Source organism: Apostichopus japonicus, chromosome 19 (genome assembly GCF_037975245.1).
Source record: "Apostichopus japonicus isolate 1M-3 chromosome 19, ASM3797524v1, whole genome shotgun sequence".
Classification (NCBI taxonomy): Eukaryota; Metazoa; Echinodermata; class Holothuroidea; order Aspidochirotida; family Stichopodidae; genus Apostichopus; species Apostichopus japonicus.
In genome coordinates, this window is record NC_092579.1 from 12,076,391 (window position 1) to 12,091,529 (window position 15,139).

Below are 15,139 nucleotides of genomic sequence, written 5' to 3' on the forward strand. Positions count from 1 at the left end.
TACTCTTACTCGTATACTCATGCTATTTTACTCGACCGACAGATGGTGAGGTAGAAGATAATTATCAACAAGTTCGCTACCGGACCTTCGGTCTGATATAGGCATGACTGCATTACAGGCTCGTGCCAATCGCTTCAGTTATTCCAGTATTCAAGCTCTCCGAGCTCTTTACAAAAGACACTTTCAAAGAGAATGCCTTCGTGTCGGGATTTAAAGCTGTGATTCATATAATATTGTTCTCATGAACACCAGGAATGTCTTTGATTCTGAAATGAAATCGGTTTTGCGACAAGTTCTCTCCAACCGTGCCGTTGTATACACATGTGTAGTTGCTTGTTATCGTCTGCATGTGTTCTACCAGGGAGTTGTTATGGCCCCCTGGTTCTACTAATGGGAAGTAAATAGAGTTTGGATATGTGATGGAGCCTTTACCGACTTTTACCATGTCGACAAATTACTGACTGTTTAGCCTTAAATTTAGGCCCGAAAGATCAGACTGACGAATATTTCCGAAGTTTTACAGCAGAAGTTAACATATATTTATATATACATATATAAACAAGGCTGCAAAGGAACCCTAGAATGGGAGAAAATTCCCAAAGCTTACTTGTGTTATTTTTGATATGTTTAGCCTTAGCTTGTTTGGATATATCGTTCTTTTATCCCAAACTTACGACACCGATTAAATCTTCACCCAAGTCTGCTATCATCTCCAGAAGCGTGCAAGTCAGGCATCTCTACTCAAAGCCACACAGGCAAGCGTTGCACAAGCCATACATAGATACCGTAGAGAGGCGGTTAATCATGTTGGATAAAAGTGCTAACCAAAACGGTAAGTGGGCCCTACTTATAGGGGGCCCTACTTGGGCCCTACATATAGGGGGGAATGGAATATATTACAGGCCTGTATTCCAAAACATAAGGACAACTTCCCTTGGCATGAGTATAACATACAAGTACAAGGCTACAAGCGCAGTTTAGAGTACCGTACCGTATACTTAACATTTCACTATAGTGTCTATGCTACTTTTTCAAAATTCCCCGAGTACCAGTAAAAGTCCACGGGGCGAGTACATGCGAGTACTGGTAATTATGCTTATGATTACCGGATATTAAGAACTCATCATTAAGGATAGTAAGGACTCAAGGAGTAGCAAGGACTCAATACAAGTATGGTGTATAGCTGTTAAAGATCAAATGGTTGGATAAAACATCTGCAATTTTTATTTGGGTGTGGGGATGGGGAGGGGGGGGGTTAGAGGGATTGGGCGGGGATTGTTGATCTTCTGCAAATTGTTACATGCATGGGCATATTTTTTTTAACTAATGGTCCATTGTGTTCGCTTATACTGAGGGTATATGGCTGTCTGGATAAGTTGTAGACATTACTTGCTGGCCGATGAGTAAAATTCGACCTGTAGGCTGTATTACGTAATATCTTGACAACATGTTAGTTTGAGTCTATTTATATCTTTGATGTGAAATGTGTGAGGGAATGTATACATAGCCTACCAGCTGGCGTGATTATGTTTTTGTTTACTAAACGACGGTTACTTCTGTCAAACAGTTGATTTAGATTGTAGACCTTAGTGTTGGTTTGCCCGTGTTAATAATGTTATAAATGGTTATAACATTTTATTTAGGAATCGTTAGCATGTTTGGGATGTCAAAAAAGTGCCTTCATGTACCTGTTGGTATCAACCATTCAGGGACTAGACATGGTTAAACATCATCGATTAAACATCATTAATAGTTCCCCTCCCCTTGAACCCCCCCCCCTCCGCCCCATTCAGTTCATATTTAAACTCCAACAACACCCGATACACATAGAGAACACAGTTATACTACTGTAAATCTTAAAGTTTTGTACCACAGTAAAAACTGGATCGTGCTAGAAATCGATAGCATGTGCTATTAGGATTATAGTAAGAACTGAGGATATGTGTCATTCCAACAAATCCAGTTGTTTGGGATATTTTGGAATTACAAATATCCTCCTTTCTTATACTGTAAACCTATAATAGCAAATGCTACCGATTTATCAGATTTATCGGCACAATCCAGTATTTACTTTGGTACAAAACTTCAAAGATTTACAGTTGTGACTGTAATCTCTGTGTGAATCGGCTGCCAACAAGCATTTCTCTCGCCCAGAAATATTTAATTGCATAAGTTATTAAGTATACTGACTAAAGCAGGATCTGTATGAAAATCAGAGAAAGAGAGCGAGCGAGAGAGGGAGTGAGTTGAGTCACTCCACTAACATTAAAGACAAACCAGATCTAGTAAAATATTTCATTTCTATCTTTCAAGTAAAGAACCTTTAAGAAAACTGTAACTTTCAGGAATCTTTTCGTTGATTCCACTTTTTTTTCCTGATTTAGATTCAGATTGTACTCACATCAGAAAAGTGCCTAAAGGGAGCATGAAACTAAGAGTTCTCTACTCCTACGAAGGTTCTGGCAGCACATGGCTGAGATATCTACTCGAGCTCGCGTCTGGTTTCCATACTGGAAGCCACTACAGAGATAACGACGATTACATGAATGGTATGTTGGATTTTCTCAATCTTTCAAATCGAAAGAAAAAACATCTTTCAACAGACAAAATGTCAATTTTAAGAGTTTTATGACTTGTCCGATTAGTACTCACCTCGCTGATTTGTACTCGTCCTCACTGATTTGTACTCTCCCTGACTGATTTGTACTCGCCCTAGCTGATTTGTACTCGCCCTCACTGATTTGTACTCGCCCTCGCTGATTTGTACTCGCCTCGCTGATTTGTACTCGCCTCGCTGATTTGTACTCGCCCTCGCTGATTTGTACTCGCCCTGACTGATTTGTACTCGCCCTCGCTGATTTGTACTCGCCCTGACTGATTTGTGCTCGCCCTCGCTGATTTGAATGGTAGTATAGCAACTAGTACACATTTACGTGCTATACCCCCTATTCCTATACTCACAGCAAGGGAATATTCTACTATAAAATCTAGTGCATGACCTATTTATTACAGGATTTATTGGAGAAGCCATGGACCCGTTGGATAGAACGGTCTTACTTGTTAAGAACAGAGGGCCAAATATAACCCGTGCCTTTCCGGATGCAGCTTATGAAGAAGCTGTGATCTTAATTCGAGATCCATATGAAGCTATCCTTTCGTCTTATTTCAAACAACTATACGAAGACGTTGGCTACATAGATTATGATCTCTTTCGCACACGAGGTAAGAAACGACAAGAATTTTTTATCGTCTTTCTTTGTTACTTGAAAGTTGCATTTTGACTTGAAAAGAAAAGAAAAAAACCTTATAAAACAAAAAGGAGACAATAAAGGAAAACTTTTCCTCTGTACACTTTTCTTCATGTCATAAATGCATGATAAGGAAGAGAATTACTAAGAGGAATTTTAGTTTGATTAATAAAATATATTCATATGTTGTTGGCTTCACTGTTTTATTTTTAACAGAATGGATGGAATTTGTTGATCTGGAATCCAAGAAGTGGGTCTTTGGTGCTCGATATTCTTGCATCACTGTACACCCGTCAATAACAGTGTACTATGAAGATCTTGTCAGCAATACCGAATCAGAATTAAGAAGAGTCTTGACATTTTTGAATGTGAACGCTTCTTCGGAGAGAATGGAGTGCTCATTATCACATTCTGATCGGGTGTTTAGAAAGTACGAAGGCAGATCAGAGGAGCTTAATATTGATCCTTATACGGATGGGATGAAGAAGAATATTAATAGTAAAATTAGAGCATTAAGGACAGCACTACAGCATCACAATTGTGGAACTGTTCCACAGTACGAAAGAGAAAAATAATTTAAGATAATATTCTTTCCAACAAAAGACTGAAACAGCCAATAAAATGTGTTGATTCTATGTTCCTCTTATGGTGTATTGTATATTGTTGTGTCCCGTGTGAAACAGACTATCAAGACGAAGACAACCATTGAAAAGAGAAGGAGACTTATCAAAAGAATATATTTGAGGGCGTACTCTATCTATCAATGGATCAATGGAAATTCTTTGTCTACTATTAAACGGCTGCTTATAATAATTTACTGATTAACATAGCATTACACAGCATTACCTCTTTTTATAGGCAAGACAATCCGTAAATAAGAAATGATTGTGTAGCAAGTGGTATGACATAGGCTATATATATATATATATATATATATATATCTATATCTATATATATATATATATATATATATATATCTATATATATATATATATATATATATATATATATCTATATATATATATATATATATATATATATATATATATATATATATATATATATATATATCAGCGTCCATATATATATATCAGCGTCCATATCAGCGTCCATAGCCTAGTGGTTAGGGTGTCCGCGTACAGAGCGGGAGGCCCGTGGTTCGAATCCCGGTAGAGGCTGAAAGTTTTTTCACTGTTCTTGATTTTCCAACTCATTACGATTTTCATTTATATATATATATATATATATATATATATATATATATATATAGCCTATGTCATACCACTTGCTACACAATCATTTCTTATTTACGGATTGTCTTGCCTATAAAAAGAGGTAATGCTGTGTAATGCTATGTTAATCAGTAAATTATTATATATATATATATATATATATATATATATATATATATATATATTCATGTATATATATATTCATGTATATATATATATATATATATTCATGTATATATATATTCATGTATATATATATATTCATGTATATATATATATTCATGTATAGAGGTAGCCCTACCGTTCAGGAAAAGCTTGATCCACTTTTAACCCTTATCACCTTCCATCTGGACTGTAAACATGCATGTGAACAAGTTAAAAGGAACTAGCCACTGTACATGTTCAGGTTAAAGGTTGATGAGCTATCTACGGCGTACTGATTACATATAGCTACTATTACTAATACCTATATGATCTATATAACCAAAAGGCCGTAGTTAACTATATATACTCTTCAACGTCCAAACATAACATTTTGATAATAACTTCTTCGAGTGAATGTACGTGCGTTAAACTCCATGTATAGTATGGTATACGGTACCTAAGCGCATGCATGGTTATCTTGATACACCGCACCGATCATGCTATATGTCCATATATAGGCTGAAATTGAATGACTTACAAATCATTTATTCATTCATTCATTCATTCATTTACAGTCTGTATATAGCTGATCATTTACATACAAGCATATATTGTGTATATATATAGTGTATAATAGTTCATATATCATACACAGTTTGGTGCATGAGTGAGGATTTTGTCAAGTGTCTATATGTATCTCTCAGGCATAATTTATTATTCAAACATAAACAACATAATATTTCAAGTGTTCGGGTAGAAATATACTTATTTAGTGTGTAAAGCAATCAAAAAGAGGCTTCTACCAAGTGTGCCCTCCCGACTACAGACACAATACACCCAAGAGTCGTAAAACAGTATAAGTAAAGCCGTGGGCTATTTGCATTTTGGATCAACAATTTTAGCAACCTTACTTGAACGTATATTTCTTGAACAAAAATTGTAATTTTGGAAACAAAGACATTCTCCTAAAGGCAAATAGATGCTCAACCAAGGGATTCTCAACATTGTTTAGATCAGACTGAGTATTCATTACAAATAAAAAGAAGGGGGGAAAAACCTTAGATTTGTCGAGGCTTATGTTTCTTCTTTTGAATTGAAACGTTAGGAGTCAAAGCTATACTGAACTCTACCTAGATTTTAGTGTCGCGAAAGAAATCAATACAAACAAATATATATATTAAAGCAAAACATTTTTTTTTTCTTTCATATCCCCATCATGGGTTCTTATATTAGGCGGCTTCCATATACGGGCCAAACCTTGAATGCCCGCCAAATATTCAATCCTGCTTTTATCCCGTAAACCAATCAGACGACAACCTTCCACTAATCGGGTGTGCGTGCACGGTTATTTTACTTAGTCCTGATCTAGGTTATATAGTTAACACCAATAACTGTAATCTCGATTCTTCTATGCAAAGGATAAATGCATAACTGTACCTTCGCTATATAATAGTGTGGTATAGGGCAAGTATTAAGTATTAATATTTCCTTTTAATGCAATTATAGCTCCTTCTAAAACTATGAAATGATTATCATGGCACTTTTGTGTAAATTTTGGATATTAGCAAAATTAAGTCCTGTTAGATGGCGAGAGAAATTCTCATATACTGAAAACCAGCTGTTTACATCGGGTAAAGATAAGTAGTTAAGCTCGTTATAGCACAGACCACAGTATCATGCATGGACATGTGAGAATTTCCTTTACTGACGTCCAATCTCACATTCACAAATTGTCCTTTCCGTTGTGTTTATACAGATATTTACCGAAGACTGTTGCAACTCATATCAGAATCCATATAGCAAACTTCATTGTTCACATAAGTGGTGTCAGCGGTTTGTTTATTTATTTATTTATTTTTTATTAATAGACTAAACGGCGGGGGGCAGTTCATACACTGATGTGTATCTATCAACAGTCCTTGCATGCATGGGAAGCTCTGGCTATCATAGTTATATTATCCATGTTCTTGGAAAGTATACATATATCCTTTTTGGAACTCAGTTACAATTTGCAATTAATGACAACATTTGTTGAAGGAGTGAAATCATAATCGTTAACCGGTGCAGCTGTAAAGTATTATGACCCTCATTTCACGGTTAGTATTTCATAGTTCATCGACAACGATTCGTCTAAAGGTACCAAAGGAAGGTTCCCCATCGTTTACACTGAAGACGTTACTGTACGACAAGTTATAGGCGGACGTATATATAGCAAAGTCGCTTCGATTCTGATTTTTAATTTAAAAAAAAATAAAAAAACGAAACCCAACTATACAGAGGCCACACTAAAAACCATACGTAATTTTGTGTAGAAATGGTGAGTTTAAGACTTATTATCAATGCTTGTTTAATTGGGGCACTTCTAGTCGCAATAGTCATGGATGTGATCGTAGTTTACACAGTTGTCCCTAATAGTGGTAGAAAAGCAGCTTTAAATTCGAACACAGTTGATCACAATAAGAAGAAGGACGTAAACCGGAAGAGGAATGCCGGAAACAAGAAGAAAGAAAGTCAAAGTTTCGTGATCGCAAATCAAGTCAAGCTTGAAGATAATGGAAAGCCTTACATTGACACACCGGAAAGAGAAGTCATGTTACATCAAAAAGTAGATGCAAACGGCGCCGGTAAGTAGTGCATATGAACAAAGCTTTTTAACCAGTACGGTCTTTGTTTTTGAAGAGGTTGGGGGTTGTGGGTTGGGGAGGGGCAGGGGGTCAGAAGCGTCGAGGACCACATCAAGTCCCAGGACAACTATATCATCAGGTCCCCTTATTGCACTGCTCATTTCCTGAAGTAGGATAATGCAGTATTTTTAAATGAACATTTCCAGAACCTCTTCACATTTCAGGGTTCCCCACTTGACCCCGGGCTGTAGTCTCCTTGGGGGGGGGGGGTGGGGCTTCAGCAGTACCATTTAATCCTTGGTATTTATTCTATCACTTTGCCGCCTCCGGAAAGGGATGTGTACCAAATCTGCTGGGTTTAAATCACTATTCAGTAATGGCATCATGCCTGCGTGATAATCATCACCATTCTCGAGGGAATGCCCTCCTCTTACTTCGCCCCTGCCCCGAGGTTAGGGCGATGGGTTAAGACCATTCGGGGTATAGGCATCACATATTCTAAGTGAGGCAAACTGAACTATGTTTTATCATCATCCAGTCGAGCTACGTTTATTTATGTGTTTTTGTTTTCTCCCAGATTATTTCGTCATAAATTGTTAAGATGGGTATATAACAAATTATATTACGATATGACTATGAATAATGAAAATAATTTATGAGAATAGAGGGAAAATGACAAAAGAAGTGATAAGCTTAAGCACTTATATGCATTACCATGCATGAAATATTTACAACAGCGGGTAATAATATTTACCATGCATGGTTTCAGCAAATCACAGACTAGTGTGAAAGTTGTATCATCACATATACTGATATGGAGAAATAGTAGTATATGTGGGTTGATAACCTTTACTTTATATTTTAGCGTATATATTTAATAAATATATATATATATATATATATTTGTTTATTGTCACAGAATCTGATTGCACCGATGTAAAAGTAGCGCCTAAAGGTAGCATGAGACTAAGACTTCTCTACTCCTCTGAAGGATCTGGAAGTACCTGGTTGAGATATTTACTTGAGCTTACTTCTGGTTACTATACTGGCAGTCACTATAGAGATAGTAAAGACTACATGGCAGGTAATTATTAACATGCAACATATTTTACACCAGGCGACATCGGTCAATCCCCATCACACGGAATTTGGATGATTTAAAATATACTCCGGCTGTGCGGGTGAAGGGGAAGGGGAGGGGAGGGAGGGGGAGGGGGAGAGGAGAAAAGGAAGGGTATACCAATGTTCACAAAACTATGGATGATCTTGTTTATTATAGTCTCCCAAATGAATTTAAACCACAAACCCTTCCCCCTTCCAAATTTACCACACGGATATAGAATCAACCAATCCAACCTACGCAGTTACAGGCTATATACCAATGTACGGGCCCAGAGTCAGGAATTCAGTTGGATAGACATCAACAATTTAAGAAGAGGCCTGTGTCCCGGCCTGGCTACGGAAGTGGTACTCTATATATCTTCAAGTCACACTCAAAGAAAGCGCTGTAAATGGTTGTTTGTGTACCAGGGGCTGGTGGGAGCCCACACTGGTGGGTGCTGGTGGTAGCCCACAATTACAGCACTGATAATTGGAAATAATAGAAAGAAAGAAAGCTAAATGAGGGTTTGTTTCACCTCTCAGTGAATGAATAAAGAGCAGAGACTATACTGAATTACAAGTTTGTAACTTGTCGGTTTTTCGCTTACAAATTAATCATTTAATTATGCAATTAAAACTGCATATCATTATAGTTCACGGTTCATTTCTAATCGAAAGCAAGAGAAAAGACTAACTTATGCTGAATGGAGCTAACATGTATACCAGTGACTAAGGGGAAACACCTTTTTGTGTTATATTGAAGAAACTAATATGTTTTATATATTGAACGGGCGATGGGTGATGGCGGGATGGATCATGTGGTGGGGGGGGGGTGGGGGTAGTGAGTCGAGAGATGATAGCCGATATTTTTTATTCATTTTGATTCTAACAGGGTTTCATGGTGAATCTCTTGATCCTTTGGAAAATAATATATTGATTGTTAAAAGCAACGGACCGAATATTACCAAGGTCTTCGAAGGAGGGACATTCGAATCAGCCATTATCCTCATCCGTAATCCTTTCGATACAATTATCTCGTCATTCTACAAGTACCAACACGAGACAATAGGGACCACCGATAACAAGATATTTCAAAGCGAAGGTAACTCTCAGACTAATTTCCAAACTGGTAGCAATTATTCACAGTCAATATGTATAACTTTTCTAGAAATTTTGCATTTTAATTTAAAGCACTTCCCCTGCATGCATGGTTGAACCATAACTTCTAGGCCGTATGGCTAAGATCATGTGTAGTAATATATGTAGGGACTCGTGATATACATTTGACGAAAAACGGCGACGAGGTAGGGTTGGGGTGTGGGTGGGGTGTTGGGGGGCGGTCACGACGATGCTTAAGTAAAAATTAAGCTTACATCAAGTATATAGAGGATCATAAATTTTTCGTTATTAAGAAGACTGCACGCGTCATGCATATTGTGTATTAAAACACTGTTAGTTTACCAACATTGACTCATTTTGCGGTTGAGTATATTTATATTTTGTTTTATCATCTGTTAGGATTACTTTATCATTTTAAGATGGCAAGGGTCTTGCTACGTGCGAACTGCAAACATATAGGTATATATAGATTTGTGGACGAAATCAGTAATAGGAATATAGTCAGTCCCGTAACTAAACGTGGCATTGTTTCTATAGGAAGAGTCAAGGATGTTGGCTGCATGAAGATTAAAATAGTTTACTTCAACTGTTAACAGTAATGTAAAGCTTCTCGAACTTAACATGACGATCAATATACCGTAAAAATGATGTGTGAAAAAGAATGACGAAATCTTGCAATCTTATTAAGTGGCTATTTAGTAGTCTTCTCAATCACTCCCAACTATCTTCTTTATTCCATTTCCATTGAGAAAAAGAAATCCTGTTTGTCCAGATTTTTGAGTTCCACCCCCCTAATTACATTGCCTATCCTTCCTCAGCCCCCATGGTAACCCTATCGTCGCCCCATACCTGTTTAAACTATCAGAGTTCTGGCTTGGTTCTGTTCATGAAATTTGAATGCTTTAAGACAGTAAGAAGACGTGTATAATATATCTCTTTTCCCCAAACAGAATGGACCAAATTTACTACTATGCAATCCCAGAAATGGTTTTATGGTGCGCTATGCACTTGCATGATTGTACATCCGTCAATAACAGTGTACTACGAAGACCTTGTCAGCAATACCGAATCAGAATTAAGAAGAATTCTCACATTCTTAAATGTGAACGCTTCTTCGGAGAGAATGAAGTGCGCGATGTCACATTCAAAGCGAGTTTTCCGAAAGTACGAAGGCAGATCAGAGAAACTGAATATCGATCCTTATACGGATGAGATGAAGGTTTTTATTAATAATAAAATTCAAGCATTGCGAAGACAGTTTGGATTTAAGGATTGCGGGGTTATACCGCAGTATGAGGTTATACCTTCACCTCAAGTGAATCAAACTAAAGTTAAAGAAACAGGATGATCCATACAGTTCTTCATGTATATATGGTAAGCGTATGATAAGGGGCAGGGGGCAGGGGGGCATGGGGGGATTCACATAACCACCTCCTTCGTTTGACTGGTGGAAAACGTTCAGTCGGTGGATTTGTTGACTTTCAGTCGGAGAAGAATTAGACCACTCCTTGAGTCTTTACGTAGTTGTAGACATCACTCATAGTCAAAACATGCTTTAGAATTCACAATTTGACTTTCACACTTTTCAGTATTTTTTTTGTTGCCTAATTGGGGATTAGGGGGGGGGGGGAATCCACACCTTCCTACACGAGGGGGGGGGGCATTTTCCACGACCACTGGGCTACACTGCCTCCTGTTTATGTCTCTGTCCCTTCAGTAAAGGATCATGCCCCTATACCAAGGGATCGTATTTTAGAAACTCCCCTCTTCCCCCCCTACCACTTCACTTTGGAGATCATGTGCACGTGCAAGTTTAAGGGTAAAGTCAAGGTTTTGAATAACGGTAAGGGGGTAAGTGTAAGAGCTAGTTGTACGATTGAGGGTTTTATGAGGGTGACGGGTACCTATATAAACATACATTTTAGCCTATATGATATGACTGACATGTATACTTTATCCTAACGAAAGATATATATTTGAGTCGGGGCATTTGTCTTAATTTTAACTAATTGGGAGGATAATATAAGGTTATATTGAGTTGCACAATGAATAATGTACACCATGACGTAGGGCGATGGAAAAAATGTCATTGGATAAATGTTGCCGTGTACATGCGACCTCCGTTGTTTTTTCATGTGTGTTCTTTATTTAAACAGTACGTCTTCAGTGCCACCTCACTTCGGTAAAAATTAAGTAAATACAAACAACTTGTCTTTGGTTGCCTTACGGCCTGTTGACCCCAGAGTATGTCACCCCCCCCCCCCCCAAGAGGAAAAGTACAGGCCTGCCTAAGGTCCAACTTTGGTATCTCTGTCACACTGTTTGACTATCCCGACATATTTAACATCATTCAATGTTACCTGCCCTATGGTGAGATTTAAAACCGTCAGGAAGGCGTATTTTTAAGCTTTTTAGTAAAGCTCAAATTCGTGGCGAGTACAAAAGAACTGAAGAGTACTAATCACGGTGTATAAATTATCTTGTTATTACATTCTTTCAGGCAATGTTTTTATCATCGGTGACCGGACACGGAGAATATCAATTTTAGAATGACTCTTTGCATTTATCTACTAAATAAATTTATATATTACTATTTATTATCTTTTAAGTGGAAACTTTGTACTGAAGAGGGTTATCGCACGATAACAAATACACACATGTCCTCCAAATCAAATCACATCAGCGACCAACCACGTGACAAGTGCCATTTATCTATGAACCGACCTTGACACAAAACTATGCGGCGGGGTTATAGGTCTTCATTTTGTTGGTGGCGTCATCTATTGTTTATAGCCGCTTGAATATATTTGGCAGGCACTATGAATAATTACCATATGCAACTAATGGATAATCCAGGACCTGTTGTTCTCATTTTTATTTAAAATGCTTACTAAAAAAACTTGGATATGAAGAAGAAAGAATGATACGAAGACAATTTTGTTTTAAAACATTCACGGCATTGTTGACCTCCTTGTATGTAACTTGAACATAGACTAAACTCAAAGCTGTGGCAAATATTGTTACGGGTCGCAAGATGATGAGTTTATGACAAGTTTAAAGCTTGTCTGGAAAATCTTCCGAAGTTTATTTGTAATTGTTTTTAATAATGATCACTTTTTGATACCCCATTGTTATCTTTTCTGACGATATAATGGAACAGGTTTTAAGAGACGAATCTCACAAAATGTTTAGTGCAGACATCATTTACCAGCAGCAGTTAGCAGTTATGTTTACAACGCTTAATTAAGCGACCACAAATGTGGGAGAAACACGCATGATTTTAGGGATTACAACTTGCATGTTGGGTGGCTTCCACTTCAACATTTAAACTCAAATTTGGAATCTTTTCAACTTAGAAAGTCATTTTAGATGGGAAAACCGTAGATTGCTCTTGGATGAGAAACCCACCATTATAACCCGGCCGGGAATCGAACCCCGAACCTCCCTATTGCTAAGCCTAATTGCTTCAAATGCCACAGCCTTTATCCACTCCGCCACAGCACCGGTATATACCATAGGTTTTACTTACCTGAATCTTGAGAACCTCAAGCATGGTCACCTATGGTTTGGGGGTAATCTATGGTCAGAGCGGGATTTTTACCAGTGGGAAATAAAGTTGGACCTAAGGCTCACGATTTAGTGGGGACAAATGAAAAGAAAGATATTGGGAAACGTGACAAATGAGAAATGTTTCACCGAAGATATTTCAGTGAACACTTTTGTTAAAGTTGTCTCTGCATATTGTTTCGTAATTACAGGGTTCATCAAATTCCAAAATACATCAATGGAAAGCAATGAGGTAGATCTATATAATGCACACCAATGTGCCTTCGTTGGATACACACACATTGACTTCGCAACTGGATTTAAAATGTTAACACAAACACCTGTCTTTGTTGCCTCACGTCCTATAGAGTTTGTCTGGCCCACCCCCCCCCCCCAATGTCCCCCAATGTACCCCTCCCTCAGGCCTGTCCATGGTCTCTTACTGCGAATGTCAAAACATTTGACTATCCTGACATATTTAACATAATTTAATGTTATCTGCTCCATAATGAGAATTAGAACCGGATGGCGTATATTTGGGAACTTGTGGTAGAGTTCAAATTCGTGGCGATTGCACAGGACTGAAGAGCTGTATAGAGCTCTATAGAGAGTATAATCGAGGAGTTGAAACTGTCTTGTTTCATTCGAGGTGTTATTCCATTGTCCCGGGCAATGTTTAAATCATCGGTGACTGGACACGGAAGAACAGATAAGAGTGTCAATTTTTAGTATGACTCAATGCATTTATCTATTAACTATTTATTATCTTTTAAGTGGAAACTTTGTACTGCAGACGGTTATCGCACGATAACAACTACACACATGTCCTCCAAATCAAATCAGCGACCAGCAGGTGAATATTAACTACCATTTATCTATGAACGACCTGGCACAAAACTATACAGGGTTATACTACTAGGTAGGGCTTCATTTCGTTGGTGGCGTCCAACAGTCGCCTGAATATATTTGGCAGGCACTATGAATAATTACCACATGTAACTAATGGATAATCTGGACCTGTTGTTCTCATTTCCATTTAACATACTTTAAAACGTACTTGAATATGAAGAAAAAAAGATATGAAGAGAATTTCATTTTATATACATATATATCTAAATATATAATATATATATATATATATTATATATATATATATATATATATATATATATATATATATATATATATATATATTGTATATGTGTTGATGCTAGTTGAGACTAGTGGAACACTAGTAGTTGTAACTCGCGTTTTAGCGATCCTCAGACAACTGATCAGTTGTCTGACGATCGCTTAAACGCGTGAAACTCGAGTTACAACTACTAGTGTTCCACTAGTCTCAACTAGCATCAACACATATTCCGCTCTGTCCACTGGACATAGAGCACTCTGCGCCAAGATATAACTGATCAGTTGTCTGACGATCGCTAAAACGTGTGAAACTCCGAGTTACAACAACTAGTGTTCCACTAGTCTCAACTAGCATCAACACATATTCCGCTCTGTCCACTGGACATAGAGCACTCTGCGCCAAGAAAGACGCCAACCAACCAACTCTATATATTGTATATATATATATATATATTGTACATATATATATATATATATATATAGAATGTTTTATCTATAAAAGTATATGAATTGTTCTCCTAGCCCCCACCCACAAGCTTTTATGGGGAATGAAAGTGGGTCACTTTTGCATATTTTAATGGAGCGATGTTATGTTTCTTAGAGAACTGCATGATCATGAGAAACACTTCATAAACCTCTCATACCATAAATAGCCTTTGAGTCACTGATGAAATACATCACTTACTCCTAATGTGCATGACCTTTGACCTCAGAAAGTTGTTTCTTTTTAAGCAGTTATAAGAAGAAAAATATATCCCCTCGGTTGCAACCCTTCACCCCCCACCCCCACACCAAAAATCAACATAATGGGTCCCTGACTTTGGTCCCTACATTCACGCAAATATCCCATGAATTTCATTTGTGATGTCCCCTAAGTTTACTTTTTGGCCCACTCTTCCAAATTATGCAATTTATTTTGGGAAAATATACATAGTTTCTAAGTTGTTAAGTAATGATATCTATCTTTCAATGTTAATATGCAAGTTGCAGATCT

The 15,139-nt window shown here is 37.4% G+C and overlaps 2 protein-coding genes across 2 annotated transcripts; both read left to right on the forward strand.

The window, feature by feature from the left end:
* The first annotated feature begins 365 nt into the window (after positions 1-365).
* On the forward strand, positions 366-3,883 carry LOC139960349 (sialate:O-sulfotransferase 2-like). The gene is made up of 4 exons (XM_071958655.1): positions 366-832; positions 2,385-2,549; positions 3,013-3,222; positions 3,465-3,883. Exons 1-4 carry the CDS (start codon positions 583-585, stop codon positions 3,821-3,823), a joined length of 984 nt encoding a protein of 327 aa, XP_071814756.1. The 5' UTR covers positions 366-582; the 3' UTR covers positions 3,824-3,883.
* A 2,549-nt stretch (positions 3,884-6,432) lies between these two features.
* On the forward strand, positions 6,433-11,566 carry LOC139960135 (WSCD family member CG9164-like). Its single transcript, XM_071958260.1, has 4 exons — positions 6,433-7,248; positions 8,168-8,332; positions 9,242-9,451; positions 10,419-11,566. Exons 1-4 carry the CDS (start codon positions 6,939-6,941, stop codon positions 10,814-10,816), a joined length of 1,083 nt encoding a protein of 360 aa, XP_071814361.1. The 5' UTR covers positions 6,433-6,938; the 3' UTR covers positions 10,817-11,566.
* The last annotated feature ends 3,573 nt before the right edge of the window (positions 11,567-15,139 follow it).

What these genes read in the sequence shown, in the direction of transcription:
- LOC139960349 (XM_071958655.1), top strand. Translation starts at nt 583, where the DNA reads ATGGGAGAAAATTCCCAAAGCTTACTTGTGTTATTTTTGATATGTTTA. An exon ending in TAACGACGATTACATGAATG is followed by an intron (nt 2,550 to 3,012) that starts GTATGTTGGATT and finishes TATTTATTACAG; the next exon opens with GATTTATTGGAGAAGCCATG. An exon ending in TGATCTCTTTCGCACACGAG is followed by an intron (nt 3,223 to 3,464) that starts GTAAGAAACGAC and finishes TATTTTTAACAG; the next exon opens with AATGGATGGAATTTGTTGAT.
- LOC139960135 (XM_071958260.1), top strand. Translation starts at nt 6,939, where the DNA reads ATGGTGAGTTTAAGACTTATTATCAATGCTTGTTTAATTGGGGCACTT. An exon ending in TAGTAAAGACTACATGGCAG is followed by an intron (nt 8,333 to 9,241) that starts GTAATTATTAAC and finishes TGATTCTAACAG; the next exon opens with GGTTTCATGGTGAATCTCTT. An exon ending in CAAGATATTTCAAAGCGAAG is followed by an intron (nt 9,452 to 10,418) that starts GTAACTCTCAGA and finishes TTCCCCAAACAG; the next exon opens with AATGGACCAAATTTACTACT.